The following is a 27294-nucleotide window of genomic DNA, read 5'->3' as shown; positions in this document are numbered from 1 at the left end:
ATCGCTGTAACCCATAAATTTTAATTTTACTTTTTAGGATCACAAAGAGAAGCATCAGGGTAAAGAACAGAAGGTAAAAATAAATGTTGAGGAATAACATTTGGATAACCTACATGACCTGAAACATCTCTGTGATGTCTTTAAGTATCCTTTTTCCTAACTAAGCTGCACTCTAGAAACTACGTACATTCAGAAAAGTTAATGCTTCAAATAATTATTTGCTTTATAAAAAAGTTACAAGGTTAAAGTCTTTTATTCTTCCATGAAACATATTATGGTCATTGTATGAATCAGATATTAAATCCCTACACTTCTTTAATCCTTCTAATGTTCAGTTTTTTAAGCAATAAAATTAACCCTTCCTTCTTAATATAATTTTCTAACATGCTTCTAAGGATTAAAACAGTAACCTTTAACATTTATTAAATGAAAAACATATGATACACTCCCAGAGGGTATCATGACATTGTTTCTCTGAATGCTTAAATTACCTTTCAAAGCCTAAAATATGGTGTCATCCACAACTATTTTCCCTTCAGAGGCATCTTAAAATGATCACAACCAAAGCTGCTCTTACTCTACCTCAAGTCCAATGTCAGTGTCACTTCCGTGCATCCAGGTGCCTTGCAGGTCCTCTCAACACTGCCCCCTTTCTCATCTTCCATAAGCAGTAATCACTGAGCCCCAGCTGTTCGACCTCTGAGATAGATTTCAAATCTGTCCGCTTTTCTCCAAATCCCTGCCACTATCAAGTTCAAGCGACTACCACCTCTCACCTAGACCACTGCAAATGGTCTCTGAACTGCTCTTCCTGCTTCATTTCTGCTTCGTTACACCCAGTGATCCTCAGGACCTAGAACCCAAGATGATATTCTTAGAAGTCAAAGTGGATCTCACTATTATTCCTCTGCTACAAATCTCCAGTGAATTCCCAGTAAAGTCTGGAGGTCCTGAACAAGAAGCACAGACCTTCCACTCATTTTAAGATGCCCCTGAAGGGAAAACAGTTGTAGACGACGCTCTCACTCCTACCTGTCTCTTACCACCTCACTTGCGTAACCTCTCTTTTGTTCCTCTAAGCGCAGCTATACAGGACTTCCTTCCATTCCCTGAATCTGCCAACAGCAGAGCCTTTGTATATGCTATTCCTCCTCCTCCCACCTTACTCATACTCATTGTTCAGGCCAGTTCGGCACTCAGGTGCTTTGACATGTTGAGCTGAACCTCAAAAGGCAGATCTAGTTTGTAGGCGGGTAAGAGTGGCCTCTCAGCTTGGCTACCATTATTTTCATTTGGGCTCGCTTACGGCAGAGACAGCTGTCAGCCTACCAACGGCCACTCTCCCTCTCTTCGGTAATAGAAATCTTAAGTTCTGACCGGTGCTTGGTTAACCCAGCTGGGTAAACCCAGCTATTTCCCAGGATCACCATGACCTGGTGTGGCCCTGTGGTTGGGTTCAGCTAATAATGGAATGTGAGTTTCAGGACCACAGCTTCTACGGCTTCCTGTCCACTCCACTCCCAGCACAACACAGGCACACAGTAGGTGCTCAATCAGTATCTGCTGAATGAATGAACAAATTAACCTGTCCAAGGCATGCTGCTCCACTAACTTCTCTAGTTAACTGGATCAGAATATCTGTGATGGTGCCTGGGAACAAAATTCATTGAGAAGTCCATCAAGTCATCATATCACCAAGATTTGGAAACCACTATGACGGCAGTGCTCACAACATCACGCACACAAGAAGTCTCTCAAACATGGAGAAGAACTTAAAAAACAAGGAACAAATTTTTAAATTATTTTAAAGCCAAAAACATATATATACACACATACACACATACTGGCCATAAGAAGACAGAGAGCACATTATTAAGATAATACTGGAGGAAAAAAGACATCAGGAGAGGGGCTTCCCTGGTGGCGTAGTGGTGAAGAATCCGCCTGCCAATGAGGGGGACATGGGTTCGAGCCCTGGTCCAGGAAGATCCCACATGCCGCGGAGCAAATAAGCCCGTGCGCCACAACCACCAAGGCTGTGTTCTAGAGCCCATGCTCCGCAACAAGAAGCCACCGCAATGAGAAGCCCATGCACTGTAACAAAGAGTAGCCCCCGCTCGCCGAAAGTAGAGAAAGCCCGCGTGCAGCAACGAAGACCCAACGCAGCCAAAAATAAATTAAAAAAAAAAAAGACATTAGGAGAAAAGCTGGCTAATTTAGATGGAAATGAAAGGCCACGAGAAAGCCAAGGAAATTCGTGAGCACTGAAAATCACTAGAAGTAGCAAACTCTAAATCAATTTTAAAATGGCAAATGTACAGAGACGTGCAGGGAGGAACCGCGCAGGGCTGGGTCCTGCAGAGGGAGGCACAGATTCTCTCACGCAGCTGAGAGAAAAACAACAAAGACCTTTTAAATGTTGAGGCCCAATTAATTAAGAGTTTGAGTGTTTAATTTTTGTTTTGTTATGCTTTGGTATTTAAAGTTTATATTAAAAAATACACACCAAGAAAACAGTAGGAAAAAACAGCAGGATCTGTTCATAGTTTACTTACAAACAAAAAACCTTTTCGTAAACAATCTCATCTCTGAAAGTAACTATTTAGAAGAAGGGTGAGTCCCCGTGACAGCCGAAGTCGGGTGCAGGAGCGCGGTGACTGCCATCACAACCTGCTCTCCTTCTCCAGGGACAGGAAACACACAGCTGCACGCAGAGCCACAAAGATAGTAAACCGGCTTCCAGGTTTCTCCCTTTCATTACTATGAAAGTCAGATGAAAATACCCTTAAAAACACTACTCTCAGGGGTAAACTGAAAGCAGGATTTGCCTCCTGGAGACTACTCTATTAAACAAAAAAATGTCCCCTCAATTACTCCAGAACCGGAGTGAAACTGTAACACAGTTGTAACCTGGACACTCTACCGGTTTGCTGGGGACTTCATTCACTGCTGAAGGAGATAAGGATTACAGCATGGCTGTGGCAAACCTGGAACTAATAAAATATTCTCTGGGGCCTTTTTTTTTTTCTCTTTATAACATATATTATGACAATTTAACATATTAAACCTTCATGTTAGATTAGAGGAAATATCTAATAAATTAAATATATTTATTGACTTACTTGTATGGTTGTAAGAGTTAAATTTGTTTATATACTTTAATTTTTTAAGCTGAGTTTTTAAATTCTCTGAAAAAGCCAATTCTTTTCCAAACTTATTCCCAAACTAATTAACTCACTTGAATACAGATATATGAAAATTTTAATTTAAAGTCAGAGTTGGGGTTTTTTTCTCTAGTTCTTTAGGCTTGCAATGATTTTTAGTTAATCGGAGCAATTTGTGTCTTTCTTTTTCATGTAATGGTAAAACCATTAACCTAGTCCTTGGTGTGACACTTGAAAGCCTCAGTATAAGACGCACAGTATTTTAAATGACTATTTTATAAAAAGGTCTTTTCAGTGTTTTAATAATTAAATATGCTTTATACTAAATGTTGCTATCCTATAACATACTGTGGCCTACCGTGAATGGTACAATAACTCTTCAGTGTACATACTGTATTTTCTACACAGGCTCATAATAGAAAATAGAAAATCGTTTTCCAATAGCACTACATATAGCATGAAAATGAGTTTTTAAAACAGTGTTGACAATCCTAATTTAAATCAAATAGGTCATAATGATATTTCTTTAACAAGATTAGAATGGAGAGTAAGCTTCGATATCAAATTTTAAGAGTTACTCATTGCACTGTGTATCACGTTTATATGAGAGAGACCATGCTCTAGTGCTTGGGGCGTAAGTCAGAGGATCAACTTCTACGAACTAAAGCTCCATCTAGACATACCATTAACAGCATACTTTCTGTGGCTTTATCCTCTTATCTAACATAGGGGTATAAGTATATTGATCTGTCTCAGAGTATATTATTTTTTACAGTCTAATAAGTTAGAATTATTTTAAAACAGTTAAGCAGTACTGGTCAAAATTTGTTTTCCTAGTAATGAATATTCTAATGCATGTAACTTTTTCAGACATCAATTCTAACCTGCTTTCTTCTATAAGAGTTAGTTTATAATTGTTTTAACTTAATATTCACATAAAGACAGATTTCCTGTATCTCATTATAACTTTACTTAGCTTAATTTTCTCACAAGTGAGGCATCCTATTTATTTTTGAAATAGTAACAATTTCCAAATTACTTTTTAAAATGTTATTGATGATAAAAATTTAAATGAGCACTAATACCTTAGAAATACAACATTATAAATTATGTAATTGAAACTAAATCTGTGTATATATTTGCAATGGAGGGGGTCTCAATAATGCATTTTCCTAAATTAAAATGAACCCATTTGAGATTTCAAATGTTATATTTAATACAACTGGCTCTTTCTGCCCCCACTTAAAAACATAGCACAATAACACTAACTACAATCGATACTGTTACATAGCCCTAAAATTTACTTTTTCATTTCAAAACACTCAAACTACATATGTTTGAAGGTACCTATATTTGGCATAGCCACTAAAAAAAATAAAAATCACAATGTATTCGTAGACAAAAACTACAAAAGTATATTTTAATGTTTTTAGAAGTTATTCCATGTAATAATCAATATCGTTAAAATCACTCCCAATAAAATCTGTTATTTTTCTTTTAATGATCCAGATCTAAAGTGAAATGATGAAATCGAAAAACAACTGTTCTTGTCAGAAGACAGGAAGAGAGTTTTTTCCCCTTCCCTTAAGGAAAACAAAGGATTCCTGAAAGCTTTGGCCTGATTTATTTTTCCAATTTTAAATACCTTAAGAGTAGCGGAACTGCTACTGGCATGGTAGTATTTCTAACAGTCAATAAATCTAAAATATTATGTGTGAATATTGGAATGAAGCCATTAAGAAGATTACAGCATGCAACACAGCAGAGGGTCCACAGGAAAAAAGAACTAGTAATTCAGGACAACTGTGACCACTGACCTTGGAACAGCCAAGACCACTGGTCAAGCTGACACGATAATAAAGTGCACATGCACAGAAAGTCATCTAGCCTGTAAGCATAATTTTAATGTTTTGGTGAATGATTTTAAAATGCCCCCATTTAAATATCAGTTAATTTATTAAATTATCAAACAATACCAACTGTAATACTTTTCAGGCTTCAAGTATATTTTATTAATTCAAGTCCCAAAAAAATTCAGTATGATCATTTGTGATTTTTAACATGGCTCATTTAAAACATTTACAATTATAGCAAGTATGATGTGATACTTTATCGTATTTCCTACTATAAGGGATAGCTTTGGAAAACTGATGAAAAAGCTAAATTTATTAGAGCTGGGTTAAACAAACAATCACCTGAAACATTTTTAGAAAATGACTCTAACTGTAAAACATCTCATACTTTCAGTAGATAGTCCTAGTTCCACCTCAGGACTATTTCAGTTTATTCATTCTTCAAATTTGTCTAAGTCTGTGCTCCTTAATTCCGAGCATATATTTAGTTATATCTACATTACCTTGCAGAGTTCCTTTTTATGCATATTTTTTTTACTATTTCAGTTATGTTAACTGTTGCTTATAAATAAACAATGAGATGGTCCCTCTTGTCATTTTATATATTTAGGCTTTTACATTTCATGAATATTGTTTAACTTCCTCACATATTTAAATAAATGTTTCAATATCAAACTAATTCTACTAGGAAAGTAGAGGTTCCCAATTTAGAAAGAATCACTCATCAAAAAATTACTATTAAAGATTGTTTTTCTCGAAGAAATAATCAGCTATCACTGGAGCTGACTATAAAAATTTTAATATAACACAAAAAAGCTGATTTCTTTTTTTTTCTTTCTCTTTCTTATCCTTCCTCATTTAAAAAAATAAACAATCCTTTCTTCTTAGGGAATTAATAGTAGGAACTACATGCACATAAGGAAAACATTCTTAAAAGTTGGGACTTTATTTTCATAATTATGTCCCTATCCAGTGAAGAATACTTTGATGGATTTCTAAATGAACAACTCGAATCCTTTCTAGCAGCTTCTGCAAAATCTTTATAATGAGGCAATCGAGTTATAATGAGCTAAAAAGATAATATAATTCTTCACCGGCCTGGGTTTGGATTTGTTCATACATAGCATAAATTTTACTACAGTTAGATAAAGTAGTTCGATTTAATTTGCTTCAAGGTCAGCAAGTATTTCAGGTTATTTATGGGCATAAATAATCTGATTTTGACTTTAAAGTCACATTTTCCCTATCACTAGCCATACAAGCAATCAAGGCTAGTATTACTGTATTTTCTGAGTTTGAGGGTTTTTTTATTCTTTTTTTTCAAGCTCTCTAATAGTGATTTCAAAGTACTTGCAGTATTACAGAAAAAAATATATATTTTAAAGGTTTTTTATTCCCGAATTTTAATATAGCTAAAAAAACAATGGATTTTTTTTAAAGGGAACGAGTTATTTTAACTTAGAACTATGCTATAAAGATATTTTTAAATAGCTATTAGAATATATACAGAAACAGTACAATCTGCATTTTTACCCTTGTTCTAAGGAATACAAAGGCCAGAAAATTTACTTTGGAGACTATTTAACACAAAATACAGAATATATCCTATTATAAGCTGCAGACCCACACATGCATACACACACAAACCTCTGCAAGATCAAAGACCAGAAGAGAGCTGGCACTTAATTTATCAGCCTTTACAGACAAAAGACAGTTTTCGTCATTTCAAAAGGATCAGATGTCTTTTATGACAAACTGGGTTTGCAGTTTAATTTACAAATAGAATTCTAAGTAAGCAGTCTTTGCTCTGCCAGAGCAAATGACAAACAGTGTAGGTTTTCATTCTTGCAGCCCTCAGCAGGATAGAAAGGATTAAAATAAAACTGAAATAATTTAGAGAAAACAAATAAATGTTTCAGAAAGTTGAGGGAGATCAAAGCCAGAATTTTCTGACCCCAACTGTACAAGCATTTCTTATTATATTGACCAGTGCCATCAGATCATTAATTAAAAGGAAAAGCGCTGGCAGGTGGCAGGGAAGCAAAAGCCGATAATTGGCCCCCTTCTTCTTCTTGCCTTCAAAAACTCTCTCATTCTTTTGCGAGACATGCCACTAGGCAGACAGAAATGCCTACTTTGTAATATAATGATTAAGATGAGATGAAGAGACTTATGTTTAAAGAAACTCTGCCTAATGAATGCATCTAGCTTTTTAATTACGATCCTACTTTTACAATAAGGAATATGATATTGCATCTGACATCTCCTCAACTGCCAAAAGGTAAAAATACGAAAGACAGACTCTGCATTGACTCCTCTCACACCACATGCTCATATTCAGCCCTTTTATTTCAGACAGAAAAATGGGAAAGTAACTCTTGGTGATTCAAGGGTCCAGGAGAAAACACATATATGCTTGTTCACCACAAAAATATCCTCCAGACTTACCACGTCACTCGGTAGGCTGCTCAAGTCATTAAATGGTGATTCTAAAGTGTTTGTGTCAACATTTAACATAACCACATCCTCCAATGATTTATTTTTCACTCTCTGTTTAAAAAACACAATTATAAACAAACATCTTAGTATATTTTCCTTCCAAAGCTATAATGAACTTAGATATGTAGAGAAAATTATCTTAACGCATTATCCTTAGGAAAAGAAAAAAGGAAAATTCTACATCATAAAAGAATATAAACAATTTTGCCTTATGAGAAAGTCTGTCTAAACCATTCAAAAAGAAAGACTAAAAATGCTTAAAATACCATGTTTACTCATCTAAATATATTAATAGTTTGGAGACACTGAATGTAATTTAACTACCAAAGAGATACTACAACAAATACAAAATATGCATGGCTATATTAAACTGTAAAAATTTATATCCTTTAAATTTTACCAATTGAATTTCAGTCCTATGATACAGGAACGTGTGGCCAGTTCTATAGCTATTTTTAGCCTAAATCATACTGCGCGGGTTAACACAAAACAATAAATATGACTACTAAGTAGTAAAGTAAGTTTTAAATTAATAAACATTTTCTCTATATCTCCATGTAAATTTGGTATAAGTTGATGATGACAAGTGAAATTGAGTAAGAAAAAATGACAGAGAGCAGTAATATGGAATTTATTGTTAGTAATGTTTATCCCATGAATTTAATATAAAGGATCAAATTTAATAGCCTATCAGATTAACTATTTGACTTGTCATATTTGTTTGAAAGCTTAGTCAAATGGTCAAATTATCTCAATATATGCACAAATGATAGTAAATTAGAATTTACTAAAGTTTTATCCTTAAAGAAAGTATTTATAGTTTTTCTTATTTAAACTAATATGTCTACTTAAACAAATCATATAATTCTAGTAGTCTTATCTAGATGATAGCAAATAATATTATTTCCTAATGAAAATAAGTAAGTTGTGCATTAATGAAATATATCCATCAACCCAGAATTCCCTAATTGCATAGGTCAACCAGCAACTGGTCAATTAATTTCAGTGCAGTAGTTTTAAAGGTGACATTCTAGAATAATAGCCATTTTCTCAGATTATTTAAAGAGCTTAATATTAAATTGGCCAAGCCAGTTTTTTAAGTTAGCCAAGACTGGAATTTCTGTGATCCACTTAGAATTTCAAATCTCTGCGTATCAGGTAGAATGTTAAATTTGCTAGGAAAATGGTAGTCTAGAGTAGGGAATTCTTATGTGTTAGGATAGCCACAATGTCTATGTGGAATATGCATTCTCAAGGGGGCACGTGATTCTAAAACTCTATCCTGTAAAAGACATTATAATTATTCTAAAGTAAGACTCAGAAAATGGCCATTTCTAAGAAAGTAACTTATAACAGTGATACTATTGTCAAAACATTTATAAATAAACTCATTTCCTTTCCATGTGCATACATATATGTAAAAAAGATTTACATATGTAAATATGTGGTTATCTACAAATCAACTACAGCATAACTACAAAAATAACCTATGAGCAAAAACTATATTTATATTAATGGCATTTGTATGCAAAAAGTGTATCATAATTTTGATTTCCATCTTCAATTCTAAGTTGCCCTTTTAACAGAAAGTATAAAGAAAATCCAGAAACCTGACGTATTGTTCAGGGAATGAAATGAGTTCATCTAAATAACAGAGAGTAATGGTTATGTGACCCCAAAATGTTTGTAATGACGCTAACACTAAACTCTGAACAGCTGAGTCACTTTGCTGTGCACCTGAAACTATCACATTGTTAATCGGTTATACTCCAATATAAAATAAAAAGTTAAAAAAAAATCTCTGAGTAAAGGAAATTAGCATTAGTATGAAATGTATACCTTTTTCAAAGTTTCTCTTAGTTTTAAGAAGTCTGATAATAGCTGAATATTAAAATTTGTTAATGGGAACGCTCATTAAGAATGGAAAATGTATTCATTTCAATAAATCAAAAGACTGGGTTTCCCTAAAACAAGAACAACTCTACATAAGCAAAAAAGCGGGGAGAAGATAGCATGTAATTTAAATCTTTTTTTAAAAATTCATATTATTGTATTTTCTCTGTTATTTCCCTCCAAATCAGGCTTTAGCCATTTTTTTTTTCTAAACAGGAGTGAAAAGTCATATGGCATATAAAACGGCACCACTTTCTCTGTCCCATATTTTTATGTCTCATAAAATTCATCAACTTGTTTGGATGGGGAAAAGGTAAGAAAATGGGGAAAAGGTAAAAACAATGTGCTTTTTCTTCAAAAATAAGAAAATAATATTAGGACATAGACAAAGTCTTATTGAGAACAACAGCAGATGCTGAACTGGCGAGACTCCTGGCATCCTCCACATGCCATCCTCCTTCCAGGTGGTGCCAGCACACCTGTACACTCTGTACACAGAGTGAGGGAAGGGACATGGTGGAAGCAGCCACATGATACTGTGAAACTGGGTCAACACTTTACCTAGATCCCTTTGTGTATTAAAACAAATAAGATAACCCTCACATTTGTAGCCTGTACTGATTTATTCCCAATCACAGGCCTTAGTTTGCCTTGACTTCATCCCTAAAGTCTAGTTTTCAGGGAGAACAAAATGCCCTTGTCCTTTATTTTAGAAGCAAATTTACATTTTAAAAAGAGATTTCTAGTCATCTTTTACTTATGATCGCATAAAAATGATTTTTAAAAAAGATTTAGAAAGACATTAATTTCATGTCTTTGAACAATTATGTTTAAAAGTCTTTGTAAAACTGATAGAAAGTGTTGAAACTGTCTTGACTGAGAGAGAAGAGAATATTTTGATTCTTCCTCCACAAAAAATTAGTTGTATTTGCAGCCAAACAAATGTGAAAAATTATTCAGTTCTGTCTCATATATAAAATATGTAAATATATATTTATATTTTAATTATAATACCATTTATATAAAATAAAAAAGCACAAAAGATCAGAATTTTAGTGAAAAAAATCTGTGTAATAATGTCATCATAAAAATGGAAACGTAGGATCTGTATCACCTGGTAAAAGATTAAGAAGAAAGTTACTAAATGGTACCCAACTGGTTTAAAGACATTCTTAAAGTTCCTATTATAGTTTCTCATTCACTATTAAACCAAATAAAACTGACTATTAAGACAGTTTGGTAAGTCTAGAGTATAAAAGGTACAGAGATTTCAGCTGATCTAATCATGGCTTTACACAGTCTCATTTAATAAGAGCCAATTTAAAGTTAGAAAGGACTGCTTCTCCAAGACAATACTCTAAGGAGTAAAAAATTCTTAAATTTGCTCCTTTAAAAAAGGACTGATTTTCTCTACAGGCGTACAATAAACATGTGATAAATTGAATTGAATATTTAAAGCATGTACTCCTTTCTACAATATTTTGGAAAAGCTGAATCATTCGTTTTAAAAGTAGGTCTAGAATCATTATGTAAAAATAATAATAACAACATCAACAGGTACAATCAACTACTTTAAATATTTTTCATCTGTATAAATAAATGTATTATAAAAACTACGTATTCTATTAGGTACATTACATAAGAAGAGATACGTGCACTAACATCAAAATCAAATTTGATGACTTTTTTTGAAACCATACCAACCAACCATGGTTAGATTTTGCAAAAAGTCAAACTACTGATGAATAAAATGCCAGTCATATATTCCACACTCTAATAACAGATTAAATACCTATTTATTCATGTTTTATCTTATACAATTTGTCCTTTCACTGCAAGTACCTTGGGCTGTAAGAAGTTGTTTTCTAAAAATTGACAAAATACGGGCTTCCCTGGTGGCGCAGTGGTTGAGAGTCCGCCTGCCGATGCAGGGGACGCGGGTTTGTGCCCCGGTCCGGGGGGATCCCACATGCCGTGGAGCGGCTGGGCCCGTGAGCCATGGCTGCTGAGCCTGCGCGTCCAGAGCCTGTGCTCCGCAACAGGAGAGGCCACAACAGTGAGAGGCCCGCGTACCCAAAAAAAAAAAAAAAAAAAAAAAAAAATTGACAAAATATAGAGTCATAATGTTATCCAACCCAGACTTCAAAATTAAAAAGGAATTAAACCTACTAAAAATTCATTAAAATGCATTCTTTATTAATGGTTAAAGCACGACTCTCTCCACAAAGGATGCTCAGGAATTTAAAAATAATCACCAGGCTCTTCCTTGATCAGCAAAGTGAGGACTGATGGTATATACAATGACAACAACTGATCAGAAAACCAAATCTAACTCATTAAAGTTGCTTATTAGAAATTGGGTTAAAGTACAATATGAACAACCAGCAAGAAAAGAAATATATTTGAACAAATCAGCCGGCATAATGATGCCATGCAACTGACCCAAGTCTTTTGTTTACTTTTTTAGAAGCTAATCTTACAAGAAGTCCTCTCTGGAAATCTCACTGATTTCAAGTTCAAGGTGTTTAAAGCTCAAGGTTTTTCACTACAGTGATAACAAGTGACAAAAGTCATTTTCGAATGACAGTGCAAAAAAAAGCAAAGAAACTACATTTTAAGTCCCAACAGGACTGAAATTAAAGTCTTACAAAGGTATATTCTAATTTAAAAGTTCATGATTAGTGTATTAAAACACATTTTGAAAAACACTGATACACTGAATTATAGTGAAGTTTGCAAAATAAAAACACTTTCCCTTTATGACTCATAATTACATAAATTCTCACTTTCAAAATACAGAAATATTTCTTCTGAAAGAGAAATAGATATAAAAGATCTCAAGTTCCATAAAGAAAGTGGTTCATCAAAGACTAAGGTTTTTAGCATTTAAAACTTACCATATGACTTCAACCAAATAGAACCTACTTTCAATGGGTCTCATACCACTGAAGATGGTCATTTTGCATACTAATTAAAATAAAATTATTTTAACACTACCTTTTTGAAAATGATCATGTAAGTACACTCTAAATATGCAACTAGTCACTTCTTTGTACTATTCAATTGATACTCTTTCAAAACACAACTGTTTTAAATCAATTCATAAAAATAATAGTTATCACCATTTCATGTCTGAAAAATACTCACCTCTATGAGGCTGGAGTGTATTCCAATCAGGTATGGCATTGGGGCACTAAATTAAAAATATATATGTATGTGTTCATATAGTTCATTAAAACTGAAACAATAATATAAGTAATTCAGAATGCTTTAAAAAATAAATTTATTAAATGTATAGTTCTAACATAGTACATCATAGATACTTAAAATTATTCAGTATAGAAAACTCAAATATAATCTTAGAGGCCATTAATATATTCAAATTAAGGTTGACTTATATAAAATCACAAAATCATTTATAATTAAAAGTTGTAATGTTTAAAAAACAAGAATATTAGGGTCTAGGCTGTAGTCTGAGATGAATCTTTTCTGTATACTTCCCATCAAATATATCCTAAATAACCATCAAATTTATTCACATTTCTTTGTACAATTTTTTTATTCAGTTAGATTCTTATATGATTTTCTTAATATATACTCACTGCTTCACACCTACTATTTAGTCACCCAAATTTTTGAAGTCAGTCACAATATATTTACTGAGACCTACTATGTGTCAGGTATGCTTTGGGAACTAGAGGTGCAAAGATAAATGATTTCCTCCCCCACTGTTACCATTCTATTTCTGTGCTATCTTTCCACTCATGTATCCTGTCTATTATTTAAACTCTGTACATTCTTATTTATCCCACTTTTAATTGTAATAACATAATTTTAATAAATTTTAAAATACTCAGGTAAGTTTAAGAATGCTATTGATTAATTCAACACAATATGTGGAGCATACTCAGGTGCCAGTACCTGGCATAGGGGTTAGGGTACAATAATAAACAATATAGACAGAATATTATTCCCTTCTGGAGCTTATACTCTGGCAGAGAATACAGACATTAAATAATTTTTGTAATATACAAAATCAGACTTACTAGCAATTTCAAAAATATTTCTCATGAAATATAGGGCGGAAATTATTCAATTTGACATTTCAAAATTAAAATGTTATTTAACAAGAAAACATGAAAATGAACAATGTCTACAAATGGGATAGAAGATATGCAAATAAATAGCTATTCAAAAATAAAACATTTTTGGCATTTCTTTTATATACATCTTTGTGTTATATTTAATGCAAACCTTTTCTGTTAATGAAAACAGATAATCTCCTTTTTCAAAGAATTTGCATAATTTTCCAAACATCCCTGTCATTATTAGAACAGAGCTGTCCAAACTCCTGCATGTCCACTTTGCTACTGCGAACCAGTAACAGATAAAAGAGGCACCTTGGTAGATCCACAGTTTTCAAAGTAACCTTAAACAGTTCCTAATTTATTTAAGGATGGCTAGCCACTAACTTCTATATCCAGAATTCACAAAAAATAAAAACGGTTCAAGTTCTTATTCCAATCCTTATTAGCCTGTTCCTTAAGTCATATTGTACTAGATTCTAATTCCCAGTTGTCTTTGTCCTCTATAGCTTTGTTCCTTCCTATTTTTTTTTTATTTTTATGCAGTAGACCATCTGGAATTGATCTGATATTCTGGATATTTCATTTGACTGCAAGTTGAGAACTATTTATAGGCCTTGATATCCCTAAGACCTAACAGACTTTCTGCCTTCAAAAGGAAACAGAAGGAATAAATGTGGACTGTTCCACTTTTGCTTAAATAAAAGAAGGCTAGTTGCTTCCCCAGTTCAAGTTCTCATCTTTGGAATTCCTTCTGCGACTCCATAGACCATATAAAATATGTGCCACTAACTACTCTGGGCTCCCATGACTGGGTTCTGGCAGCTTTCACAAAACAGGGTGGGCAACTCCCAAGATCTTAAATATGTCAAGCCTTCTCCACACCCAAAATAGTACAAATTTATTAAAGTTACTGTACAATTTTCCAATTCGCCCCAGGCTAGGTTATCTGACCAATAAGATTCATAATATAGAAAGATTCATAATATCTCAAACCTCAAAGCACGTTTTATTACAATGAGTGTTAATCAAAACACTTAAGACTTCTAAAAATAATTATTACATCCATTTTACATATGTTGAAGGTACACTGAGTGGATCAGATTTCAAAAAATCAGAGCCAAAAGTAATAACTACCAACTGAAGTCCTACGAAATACATCTAAGATAACGCTTTTAAAACTTCATGAAAGCTAGTTATCTCTTGAAACATAAACAATAAATTTACAGAAATTGTTAAACTAGAATAAAAATCCAATAAAGAATTCCTATGCAGAACTTAATAATAAAGTAACCCCAAACTTTTTCTATGGGATCACTGGGTATCTCTACGTGTTTTTACCTCACTAATTTCTACAAAATCTAAAATATAAACATGTTAGACTGCAAACATTATTAACTAGAGCCTACTTTCCTAAAACAAATTTGATGTTTTTTCAGAATATAGATTTAACTGAATGGTTATTTCATTGTCATGAAAATTGGATTGTATACATCCTAATATTAAGTCAGCCAAGTCTCATGAAAAGTAATTTTGCTACCCTAGCTGAAATCTCCTAATGAGACAGAGTGTTAATAAGTCAGGAAGAGATCCCTGGCAACACAGATGTTTTATCAGCTATGTGCAAAACTATCCTAGATCTTTCTGTCAATGGAGTTATTTTGCAAAGATAAGATACAGAAGGCTGTATTATGACTGCTGCTTCTTTTTGGTAGCAACTAATCTTTGCTGAAAAATAATTAGTATGTAATAACTTTTTCTCTTTTTAGGTGTTCTCATGGAGGCCACCCATGGGGTAGACTGTAACAGCAGTCTATTAACTTAGGGTAGTCTAAACAACATAATTTTCCATTTATGTTTTTAAAACACTATTCTCTTAGGAGCTAAACCTTCTCCTTTCATAGAATGAAGAATCAGATAGCCTAAGTAAAAAGGTGACAACCATTCTTGAACAAATAAATGATTATACTTTTACTGGTACTGGAATCATACTACCTCTGAGGTGTTTAAGGGCTCAGAAGGTTAAGTGTGTCTGGCAACATCACTTTAACTTGCTATATTAAAGTACTTTCCCTTTGTTGTGTTGTTTTGTTTTGTTTTGCTTTGTTTTTTCAGTATCAATACCTAACATGGGATCCATCCTCTCAGCAAATTTTTAGGTCTACAATAGAGTACTGGTTAAGTAAAGGCACAATGTTATACAGAGCTCTAAAACTTAATCATCTTGAATAACTGAAACTTTATACCTGTTAAATAGAAACTCCCCATTTTCCCCTTATACTGGTAGATTAAGGGGAAAACAAAGCTGGCGTCACTTCTTCCCAGTAGCCTTCCCTACCCTAGCAGACAGGTGGGCACTTCCTCCTAGGTGTTCCGCTCAGCATTCTTTTATATGCCTCAGACCTAAACCCTATAGCATCACAGTATTCCTCTGTGCTCATCATGTGCGCGTGTGTACATGTGCACAAACGTGAGAATTTCTTCCTATCTGGGGATCCAAGAGGGCAGAAGCTACGTCTTATTCATTACATTACATACTCGCGGCCTGACAAACACGTGTTTACTAAATGTCTGGTGTACAAATGGATGAATGAATAAGCCGACAAATTAGCAAGCCTTCGTCAGCCGACCAAGATGCGCTATTCATCCACGGTCACAAGATGGCATCGTGGCCCTCCAAGTCTATGCCACACCAGAGACACATTTCCAGGAGCCAGGACTGCCTCAGGATTGGGAAAGTCCAATCACCTTGAAGAGTTGGCAAAAATACACATCTACCCTTATCACATCTTCCTGGTGCTATTTCTGGAGTGGAATATAACATTTTCTTTACTCAAAAACCATGAGATTGAAGGGACAATCTCTAATATTTTCCTCCCTTTTGCATAGAGGATCATTTGCAAAGATGTAAAAGGGAAGAAAACCACTTTCCCTAGGGAACAGTTTATTCCATGGAGTTTTCTGACAATGAGAGAGAGCTGGAGTCGCAGACACCTATTTTCGGGAAGGCCCCCTTCCTATGTTAGAAGCTGAGCCTATCAGTGTGACCTTAAGGTTCAGGAACTCTCAGATGACTCCTCGTTTGACTATCACCGCTCTACTCTCTGGGCCAGGGAAGTGCCTGGCATGGCAGCTGTTAGAACTTGTCCTAAAGGGGCTACTTCAGAGGTTAGAAACTAGTAAAACTGAAGTATGAAACAAGCTTCCTTCATCACAGTGGAAGCAGCAGAAAAAGGACTTGGTGGCAGGGTTAGAAAGTATCAGGAAGACATATCTGGAAAGAGGTAGCAATAGTTTCTAAATAACAATATTTTAGAAAGTCCTAAGTGTGTGATCATTACAGAGAACTGAACTTAAAGGGATGTTACCTCCTAAGATTTCAGAACATTTTTTATAGAAAAGTTTAAATGGCACTAATATTACATACGATAAAATATAATTCTAAACCTCACAATTAGAAGTGTTGGTTCTTGAACCACTACTTTAATATAGATTAAAAAAAATCATACATCAATATATTTTCAAATACTTTTGCCAACATTATTTAAAATAAGTTTTAATTACTGAATACTATGTGGAAAGATCTACTAACATGTCGACATGAAAGAATTGAGGTTCCTGCTTTCAGGGATGCTAATCTATTCTAGGTATACTGGTCAGAGAAGAACACTCTAAAGTGAATACCAAGAAAGCTATTTCTAGATCCAGCTTTACTCTCAGGTTCGTGTGTGTGGTGCTTCATACTGTAATTAAACCATACACCTACAGGCTCCTGCCCCACTGTTTCTCCCTCCCAGCACCCAAAGGGCAGAATGGCAGTGGGAGGTCACTGGAAACCTGCTGCCCAGCATTATCAATACTATTACCCTGCTGTGGAAACACACAATTCACTGGTATAATCAATATGTGGCCAAAGATAAGTACTCTCATTAAAAATCATTTGTCCTGAAGAGGGCTAGTCTTGAAAACTTCAATGTTATGAACTTAGATCATTTTAACCCTTAAACACCTTAAGTGATCTGCTTTTCATGAAACCAGAAAGTAAAATGAATAACTACTTTGATTCTAAAAGAGCTTTGTTTTTTAATAACATTAGTTGTGATATAAACGAACACATTACGGTCAAAATCAGTTCCTTCTTTCTGTGTGTGTGTGTGTGTGTGTGTGTGTGTACGTGTGCGCACACATGCATGGTTTAGAGTAAAACTGTCACCTGGTTTCTTAAGAACTGAGCTACGCCTGTAGAAGATGATTACCCTACAGCCCCGAGGAAGATCCAAGGCCGCTGTTTGGGAGTCTAATTCTTCCCTAACCTCCAGGAGAAGGGGACAGTTGAAGTCAGACTGGGTGAGATCGCTGGCAGTTGTCTGTGATGCCAAGAAGCTTTCCAGAATTGCCCCCGACACTTGTCAACATTGCTTTTCATAGTGGCTCAAGGCTGAGGCTTCGATCACCAGGAACTCAGGGAACCCCTGCATTAGAGGCAACCCCTCTGCTGGTATCTGGTACTGGGCGTGCTACTGAGGGAAGAGGCGCGCGGGAAAGTGTGTCCTGAGGTGCAGGTAACGAGTGTGTGCTCCGACAGAGGCAACCTGGTGTCTGAAAGACTCTGCAGACAAACGCTGGCATCTGGGAGGTGGAGCTCTCAGTGACACTACAACTTCTGTAAAACGCTCCTAACCACCGCGAAGACCGGATCGGCTTCTGTTTATGCGTTTAGTTATCTAGATGATTATAGAGGAAGCTCACAAAATCTAAAGCACTTTATGTTTGCCAAGTATACATTTTTGCTACCTTTGGAGAGAACTACTCTTCGCTTCGTAAAACCACCTTTTAATACTTGTTACTCATCTCCACGTCACGTTTCAGAGACCTCATTCATATATATACACACATGTCCTCCAAGCTTACTTAATCTACACGTGAATCGCTCTGTCTAACCCTAAAACCTGGGCTGCCAGTAGTCCGGCAGAGCCAGCTTACCAGCAGTAGTCCAAGAGATGAGGAGGGAGCACTGGGATGTAGATGTGCTGCCAGTACATCGGGTAGAGCAGGGCGACCGATCCATGGAGACAGGCGGTTAACTAGAATTTGTGAAAGGAAAACAGCAGTAAGTAGCCGCTGACCCTCCAAACAGAGAGACATGCTCAAGTTATCAAAGATTGATGATACTCATAAAACAATTTACTTAACGACCTGAATCACATTATCTTGACCAATTCTGCCTGCAAAAAGCCTCATGTTTCAGAAGGCCCTCTGAAAAATACATAAGCAGCAAAGTAGCTTCTTGGGTATCTTATGTAGACGGTTATAACTTCCCAAAAATATAGTGTTTGGGGTCAAAACTTAGAACATATAAAAGGAAAACTGAAAAATTAGGTGAGCATCTTAGAAGGAACCGTAGGAAATTACAGTGTGTGCCGCCCATGTTGCACTCAGTCAGATTAATACACCACGATGCAATATGGGAAGGAGGAGAGGCTGAAAGCTCCTGGGGGATATCATTAGGGCAAATTGCCAAAGAATGAAACATGAGCCAGTCAGGAGAGTCTGGAAGCTGCAGTATCACCAGGGGACTCAACGTTCGACAGTTGGAGCTTCAGCAACGTGTGAACCGCGGGTGACGGTATCAAGAGACTCTGCTCACTGACACGGAGAATGTCACTATTGACCAGCGAGCTGCCCAAGCTTGACAGCTGTACCACAGGAAGCCAAGGATATCATAATTTCATATTTAAACTGTTCATTTCAGATTAACATCGTGTTTCCTAGCTTTATATCACAACAGCTGCAAATACACTGATGCTATTTTAAAGGTAATTGCCATTTTAATTGTTTTGTTTTGGCAAGCGGTTAATTAAATATTTTTTAATGCTTAACAAAGGGATATCGTTTTTTTTCCTCCCTCCTACTGACCCTCATCAGAATTTTCTCTGACATCGTTTACATTTTAAATTATATTTCTGTACGTGTTGAGTCATTTCTTTAGCGTTTGAAGCAATAATTAAATCAGCATTCTTCATTTTAAAGTTTTGCTATAGTCTGCATTTTCAAGACATTTACTGAATAAGTCATTTTATTTAACTTGAAAATCAGAATTTAAAAACAAAACCATCTGAAAATGCACCACAAAATTTCTATAAACCATTATTTCTATTTTATTATACAAAGAAATTAAAATTTATACATAGTAATCAAATTAATTCAAAAGGATAAATGTAAACAAAGTAATTCAATCTTAACAGCAACATTTGTCTATATTTAAGTGCAAAATAGTTCCACTAAATTTTTTAAAAGTCGGTTAAAATAATCTAATCTGAACCAAAAACATAAACATTTTGATTAAAAGTATTTTCATCTTCGTCATATGTATTGTATTTTTTGCCAGTTAAGATTTTTAATTAATTTTATATGGCAAAAAATTTATTTGTTCCATTTAGAATGCTATCATTAAAGGGTTTTATTACTTTGCACTTAGAAGTTTTAACAGTTTATCTACACTATTCCTTCAATAAATATTATTTTTAAAATTCCTTAATTAGAGCATATAGTATACCACTAGGAGGCATTCAGATACTTCTATGTAACAATTACGGACCAGATTTATTTCTCTTACATATTTGAACTAGAGGGAAATGAAAATGGGGTTGGTCTCAGTTGTGTCAATTCTTAGAGAGCTTGCATGTGCTCCCTGGTTGTAAATGAGGTAACTTTAAATGTTCCAGTGTAACCTGATGGGCTAAAAGCACTTACGTAGCTGTGAAAGGCAGCTGATTTACTCAATTTCTCCATCTGCAGATAGACGGCTTTTAAAAGAGCTCATTTAAAACCGTTTTAAAAAGGAAAGTATTCTTTTTTATTGTTGAGAAAATAATTAGCAGTGTAACAAGAGGGAAAAAATGCATTCTCAAAATGAGGAATTATAATAATAGTAACTTATTTTACTAGGCACACCCAGAGTCCAAAGCACTCTATTAAATGCTATAGCTGTTCCCCTATGCCCTTAATGGTTATCCTTAAGTGAAGTTATTAATTTCTCGCTAATAAGGCACAATATCATCTGATGAATTTGACTGGTTTCTTAGAGGATGATTTCTGCAACCAGAAGCAAAGTCACAAACTTTCTGCAAAGGCCAGCATTCAGCAGAGGGTCATGCCAGCTAATCAAGATCTACCAGGAAAGAAGGAAGCTCTACAGGATTTGTTAGCTTCTTAGATGCAGGGGATCAGTGACAGGGAGAGGTAAAAATACTACCCATCCCACATCCCCGCCCCGCCCCAAACCTCAGTTTCTGGACTAAGCGACCAGGACGAATTATTTAAAGAAATATAACAAAAGTGTCAGGTTCAGGTGGGACTGTAAGGAATGTGCTCTCACAAATATTGATTCTGTTAACTATGAGACATCCAAGTGGAGATTTCCAAAGAGGGCAGAAACCTTCCAAAGAAGATCTCCCTTGCCCACCCAGCATCATGTAATAACTATGTGATTTAAAAAATAGAGAAGATGGGCTTTCCTGGTGGCACAGTGGTTCAGAGTCCGCCTGCCGATGCAGGGGACACGGGTTCGTGCCCCGGTCCGGGAAGATCCCACATGCCGCGGAGCGGCCGGGCCCGTGAGCCATGGCCGCTGAGCCTGGGCGTCCGGACCCTGTGCTCCGCAACGGGAGAGGCCCGCGTAACGCAAAAAAAAAAAAAAAAAAAAAAAGAAAGAAAATAGAGAAGATGCTATTACAGCATATACTTTGTAGAGGAGATAGTAAAGTTGATGTAAGTAAAAAAAAATACAATTAAGAAAAAATAAATTTACTAGGAAATTAAAAACAGTTATATGCAAGTTGTATAAGGTAAGAACAAGGAAGTACATCGTGGACAAAAGTTAGGGACTGGCCACCAAGAGGCTGTGTCACTCTGGCACACCTGCAAATATAACCAGATCCCAGTTTCCTAATCTTTAAAATAAGAAATATATGCTAGATGATCTCTAAACCCCGTCTCTGAGAGATCTAACATTCTCTACTCTTAGATCAGATCAATTCTAACATTTTGTATTTTTAGTAATAGTTAAGAATTGTTTTTTCCATACGGGTGGTTAACAGAACATTTTAACTAGACTATAATTCAGATCCACCTTCGAAATCTATCTAAACATAATCTCTAAAAGCTTTAAAGCACATTAGGTAACTGTGAAATTGGAGACATTATAATAATTTACTTGCTTAATTCAACAGAGTTTTTGAGTACCTGCCATGTGCCATCATATATCTGTACTAAGCAACAGGGACACAGAACAGAACAAGTTACATTATCAGTGGGGAAAGCAAACAATAAACAAGTGAAACAATCATATTATGTCAGAGGTAAATTCTATGAAGAAACCTGAAGCAGGGTAAGAGCAGAAGGGCTATTCTAGACAGGAGCATAGGGACAAACTCCGACGTGGCCACATGTGCACTGAGACCTGGCTGAAATATGGGAGCCACGTGTGGTGCACCTGGGGAGAGGGGCATTCAGGAGCCCTGAGGTGGGAGCAGGCTTGGCACCTTCTTGGAGTAGCAGGGGGCCGGCTGATTAAACGCGAGAACAGCAGGAGTTGAGGTCAGAGAGGAAGCCAGGTCGGAACTGAAGAGCCTCCTGGGACACAGCAAAGACACCAGATTTCATTCTGGATAAGATGTGTCCGCACCTCTGAACACAGCGCTGTCACAACAAATCAGTTACCCAGAGCATTTCCAGAACTTTGCAAATTAAGGAAAATAAACAACATACTTTAGAAGTTTGCTCTGCAGAATAAAGTTCTATAAAGAAATGAGATCAAATGGAGTACAGTCTATAAAAATACTGAATCGCTATGCTGCACACCTGAAACTAGGATAATATTATAAATCAACTACATGTCAACTAAAAAAAAGAAATGAGATCAATTTATAAGCCAAGTAAGAAGGAAAATCTTCTTACTTTTAGGTTATTTATGAAATATTGAATCTTTAAGCTTAAAGGGAAATGCTAATCATATTTCTTTGGATCAGAATTACCCAAAATTCTATGATAGGTTCATGATAGGGCTAGAACCCCACAGCACTCTTCTGACACTCTGTCAGCTGTTTCTCTAACACCACATAAGTTGTTCTTCATGAAAGCAGGGAGGGGAGAGAAGAAGATTCAGTGTTTGGGTTAGAACGTGTTCCTGGCATAACATCCTTGAAACTGAAGGACTTATACATTGCTATCATTGAATAAAAATGAAGTGTACTCAATAAAGCAAAAAATGTACCAAATAAAGGTTAAAGAAAAAAATATCTTCGTTAAATGGCATAGGAATACTTAAATGCACATAGAATTTCACAAAGCACACTCAATATATTGAACTGATTCAGACCCAAAGTGTTGACTAACAAAAAATAAAATCACTGGGATATTTATTTCCCATACAGTACAACTGTAAAACAAGTACATAGGAAAACCATGTGAAAGAGACAAGAACTGGGGCCTGTGAAATCAGAGGGAGAAACCTGACAACAAAGGTTGGCAACAGCGACCTTAGTGGTGGAACAAAGGCATCTGGAGCTTTCTGTTCTGGCCACAGGTCTAAGGCGGATGCTCTGACAACAGTAACGAGAGCAAACATTTAATGTGATGCTAGCTCTGTGCCAGGCACTATTCTCAGCACTTGACATACTCAGATTTAATGCTACAACAACCTTATGAAACAGGCAGTATTATCACTACTCCCATTTTACAGATCAGGACACTGTGGCAAAGTCACACCAATTGCCTGAGACCACACAACTAGCAAGTGGCAAATCCAGGAGACCAATGCCAGCAGGCTCCAGAGTACAATAACCATTATATTAACCTGCCTTTTGATATACAAAGATTCAAAATTCCCATTCATTATAAGGCTTTGAATAATATATACTGGCTGAAAATATTTTATCCTAATTATATAGTGGAGAATGAGTCTCTGACTGAACAGACAGACAAGAACAGTTGACCTTTAAATGAAAAATTCAGGGTCCAGGATAGAGATGCAGCTTACAAAACTTTCCCAGGCATCACAGTCTGCGCCTTTAGCAGGAAACCAGGGGAGCAGATTCTCCGAAAAACGTTACAAAGATAAGATACTTAATAAAAATTCTACGAGTTATCATCTCGATCTGCATCTGCAAGTATATTTAGTTGGAAGCCAAACCAAAGTTCTTTCCCTTTGTGATATGAAATCTCACTTATACCTTGTTCTTAAACTATATATTTACTGAGGAGATCAGCCTACTAATACAACTAAGCAATGTTTTAAGCAGTTCAGTAGACATCTATTTTGAGAAGAAAAAAACCACATTATCAGATTTCCAAGGAGACGACAGGAAAACGATCTATCGAGTGTGATGACCACAACGGAAAACAGCACGATTCTAATTCACACGCTTTACAAGTAAAGATCTCATCCTGACGCACCACCACGCCTGTTGTTCTAGTCTCTGTGTATCTCTTAGCCAGATTCTGCCTCATTTTAATGCAGGAGTCCCACTGCCTTCAACTAAAGTTCTATATGAATTACTGAGGGGCAGATTTATGTCCCCTAAGAATGTATTTATGCACAAAATCCAAGAAATATTGATTAGAGACTTCATTTGATTTTTAACTGAATCAATGTTTACTTCAGAAATGTAAGCGCTATAAATACCTAAAGGTACACAGAATAAACTGCTGCAGACATGAACGTGATAAATTTCCTTGTGGAATGAAAAAAATTTCAGTGGAAAGCATAAAAAAACTATCTGTTTAAACACATTTAATTTACATTCACGTTTAAAAGCTGAGGACAAAAAAGGTAGCAGCACAGTATTTGAAAACTACAAAGCTATCCCCACTATAAGATATTCTTACTTGAGCAAAATTCTGACACTCAAATTAAGTGATAGTTGTAAAGAAATGTTTAGAAAAATAGCAATTTTATATCATGAAAAAAGACAGCATTTGGCTGTGCATTTTTTTCAATACTTTTTTATACTAAAATATCATCTTACATTTCATTCTCTTTCTCCATCCCTGTAGGATGGTAAATTCTGCTGCTTCATTACTAAACTTCATCCTGACCTCTCTGCATCATATCCAAGGCCCTTGGAAAGCTCTGCTCATCTCACGGTTGGTCACTGGTTAATTAGCTCTTCCAAGCCAAACAATTCTAATATTTTCTTGCTTGCTTGCTTATTTCTTCCATGTACTCATTCTTTTTTTTTTTTCTTTTTTTTTTTTTTTTTTGTGGTACGTGGGCCTCTCACTGTTGTGGCCTCTCCCGTTGCAGAGAACAGGCTCCGGATGCGCACACTCAGTGGCCATGGCTTACGGGCCCAGCCGCTCCGCGGCATGTGGGATCTTCCCGGACCAGGTCACGAACCCATGTCCCCTGCATCAGCAGGCGGACTCTCAACCACTGCGCCACCAGGGAAGCCCCATGTACTCATTCTTTCATTCTTCTGACACATGGGGAAACCGAGGCAAAGTTAAACCAACTGCCCAAGATCACACAACTAGATGTGGGACACCAAACATGTGTCAGGCATTGCTGCTGGTGCTGGGCACAGAATAATGAGCTGAGGAGACAAAGCCTCTGCCCTCAAGGAGCTTTTACTCTAGTGAGCCTCAACACGTACTATGCCTGTCATACCGACCCCACCTCAATTCTGAATCTCTGTAGCTGTCACACTGCACATAAATGTCAACGTCTTCAAACACTCCCCCCCTGCACATGACTTTCCCCATCACTAAACTGACTGCTCTCTAGTTCACATCTTCAAGCCAATTCTGTAGCAGTTTAGCTTTTCTTGGAGAAGGCCCATCTACCTTTCCACAACTTTCAGGAGTCTGACACTATAACACAGCTCAAATGTATCTATCTCCTCTCCACACAAACTTCTAGACCCTGGATTCTAGAGGACTATAAGTTAGGCTGTTCGTGTGAATTATATAAAAACCATGTATTTTAAAATAAGGCATTTATTTAAGAAATAAACAATACCGTTAAAGAATCACTAAGTTTAACAATTAGGAAGAACCTTAGAAATCATTCTTGTTCAATTCTTTCATTTTTTATATAATAAACTTCAGGATAAAAGGAAAAAGTGGCTTATATGAAGTCATCCAATTTTTTAGTTGAGTAGTCAGGAACTGAAAAACAAATCTCTATTTTTAGAAGGTATTATTGATATAATCACACTACTACCATATTTGGGGACATATTCCAAATAACCAATAAATAAAATCTAATTGACTGAACCTACTTTTTTAACTAGTAGGCATCTCTGAAAATCATAACTTAAAATATCTCTCACCAGGAACAAAACTAATGGCAAACCACCAGCAACTGAAAGACAGACAACCACAAGCAGCCCCAAAGGACTTCTGATTCCTTACAAGTGAAGTGACTATTTGTAAATTACAGATATTTAAATGAGAATGAGTAATTGTACATATATATTATATGCTGTATCACTAAAACTGTATATGATATTCCCATATATACTTAATGTACACATATGTATATTTAGCAGGCATATCAAACACTTGTAAATATATACATCTATACATAAACACACACACACACTTTACAGAGTTACAATTTAGTAGTAGCAAATGACATCAGGCTCTGGCCCCATTATATATCAGACACTAAGGAAATAGCTGATGAATATTTGTCCTTTGCATGTCATTATAAACTTCTCCCTCTTATTTACCTATTTTCAAGCAGACTCTACATCCAACAGACATTTCCTTATTAGCCACGTTTCTAAAACCTAACTCCATCTACCTTTCATGGTCACTGTTAGTTCAGGAGCTGGTCATCTCTTTTTCTACTTACTGCGACTGCCTTTTAACGCGACACCTGTCAGTCAGAGTTTCCCTACTCTATTTTTTCTAATGCCACCAGCTTCTCTTCCCCAAAACAAAACTGGTCACAGCATGTCCCTCATTTGCCTCCCCACAATCTGTTGGATAAAATCCAAACCCCTTCATTTAGCAAACATGGTTCTTCACAATCTGGCCACTGCTATCTCTCCAACTAGATCTTGCAGCATGACTTCTGTCACTGTCTTTGCGCACACATACACACACACAAGTATATATTTCCTAGACAAAACACAAATTCCTTCCAAGAACCAGGCGTAATATTGAGGTCAATTCGTTAATCTACCACCTTCCCTCCTATATTTCCCACATCACAGTTCTCGTCACACTGACTGGCCTTGATTGACACTATATAATTTATTATTTATTACGATTCTAGAGAATCATAAGTTAATAACTTTGAAACTCCCACTACCTGGCAAATAATAATACTTATCGATACCAAATGAATAAATACCCTTACACTCTGTGTTTGGAAAACTCTACCAATGTCAAATATCTCCTTCAACATAAAGATCTATGTTTTTCTTCTCAGGTGGTTAGCGAGCTTTTACTCTTTCCAGTACACTATTTTATCATAGTAAATCACAACAAAATATGAGATTCATGGAAGCCGTGCCTTCCACTTATGGCCCTCAGATCCAGGTTCACTCTCTGCTCCCCATCTGTGATAACAGATCTGTGCACTTGAAGTATTTACCAGACAGAGGACACAGCGAGCTCTGCCCGCAGAGGACACAGGAGACGCGCTGCAGGAGGACGGGACTGCGGCTTCCTGGTTGTGTGCTCCGGGGCAGCCTCCTGCAGGGCCTGGGCGTCTCCGGGGCCTGGCTCTCATAGGACACAGGTCAGTGGTACCCAGCAGTAATACCTGGCACCCTCTTCAGGTGGTTC

At 36.0% G+C, this 27294-nt stretch overlaps 1 protein-coding gene across 5 annotated transcripts in view; it reads right to left on the bottom strand.

Moving 5' to 3' along the window:
* Positions 1-27294, bottom strand: part of DENND1B (DENN domain containing 1B) — a 261341-nt gene that overhangs the window by 99896 nt on the left and 134151 nt on the right. For all 5 annotated transcript variants that reach the window (XM_081226435.1, XM_081226437.1, XM_081226438.1 and 2 more), the window contains 3 exons: positions 18478-18578; positions 12557-12602; positions 7466-7567 (listed from right to left, as the gene is read on the bottom strand). In XM_081226435.1, the coding sequence (XP_081082561.1) occupies positions 7466-7567; positions 12557-12602; positions 18478-18578 (249 nt within the window). The remainder of the gene's footprint in view (positions 1-7465; positions 7568-12556; positions 12603-18477; positions 18579-27294) is intronic.

This window comes from Mesoplodon bidens, assembly GCF_964165515.1.
Source record: "Mesoplodon bidens genome assembly, chromosome: 2".
NCBI lineage: Eukaryota > Metazoa > Chordata > Mammalia > Artiodactyla > Ziphiidae > Mesoplodon > Mesoplodon bidens.
The sequence above is the reverse complement of the archived record's forward strand: the minus strand, read 5'-3'. Positions and strand labels throughout refer to the sequence as shown.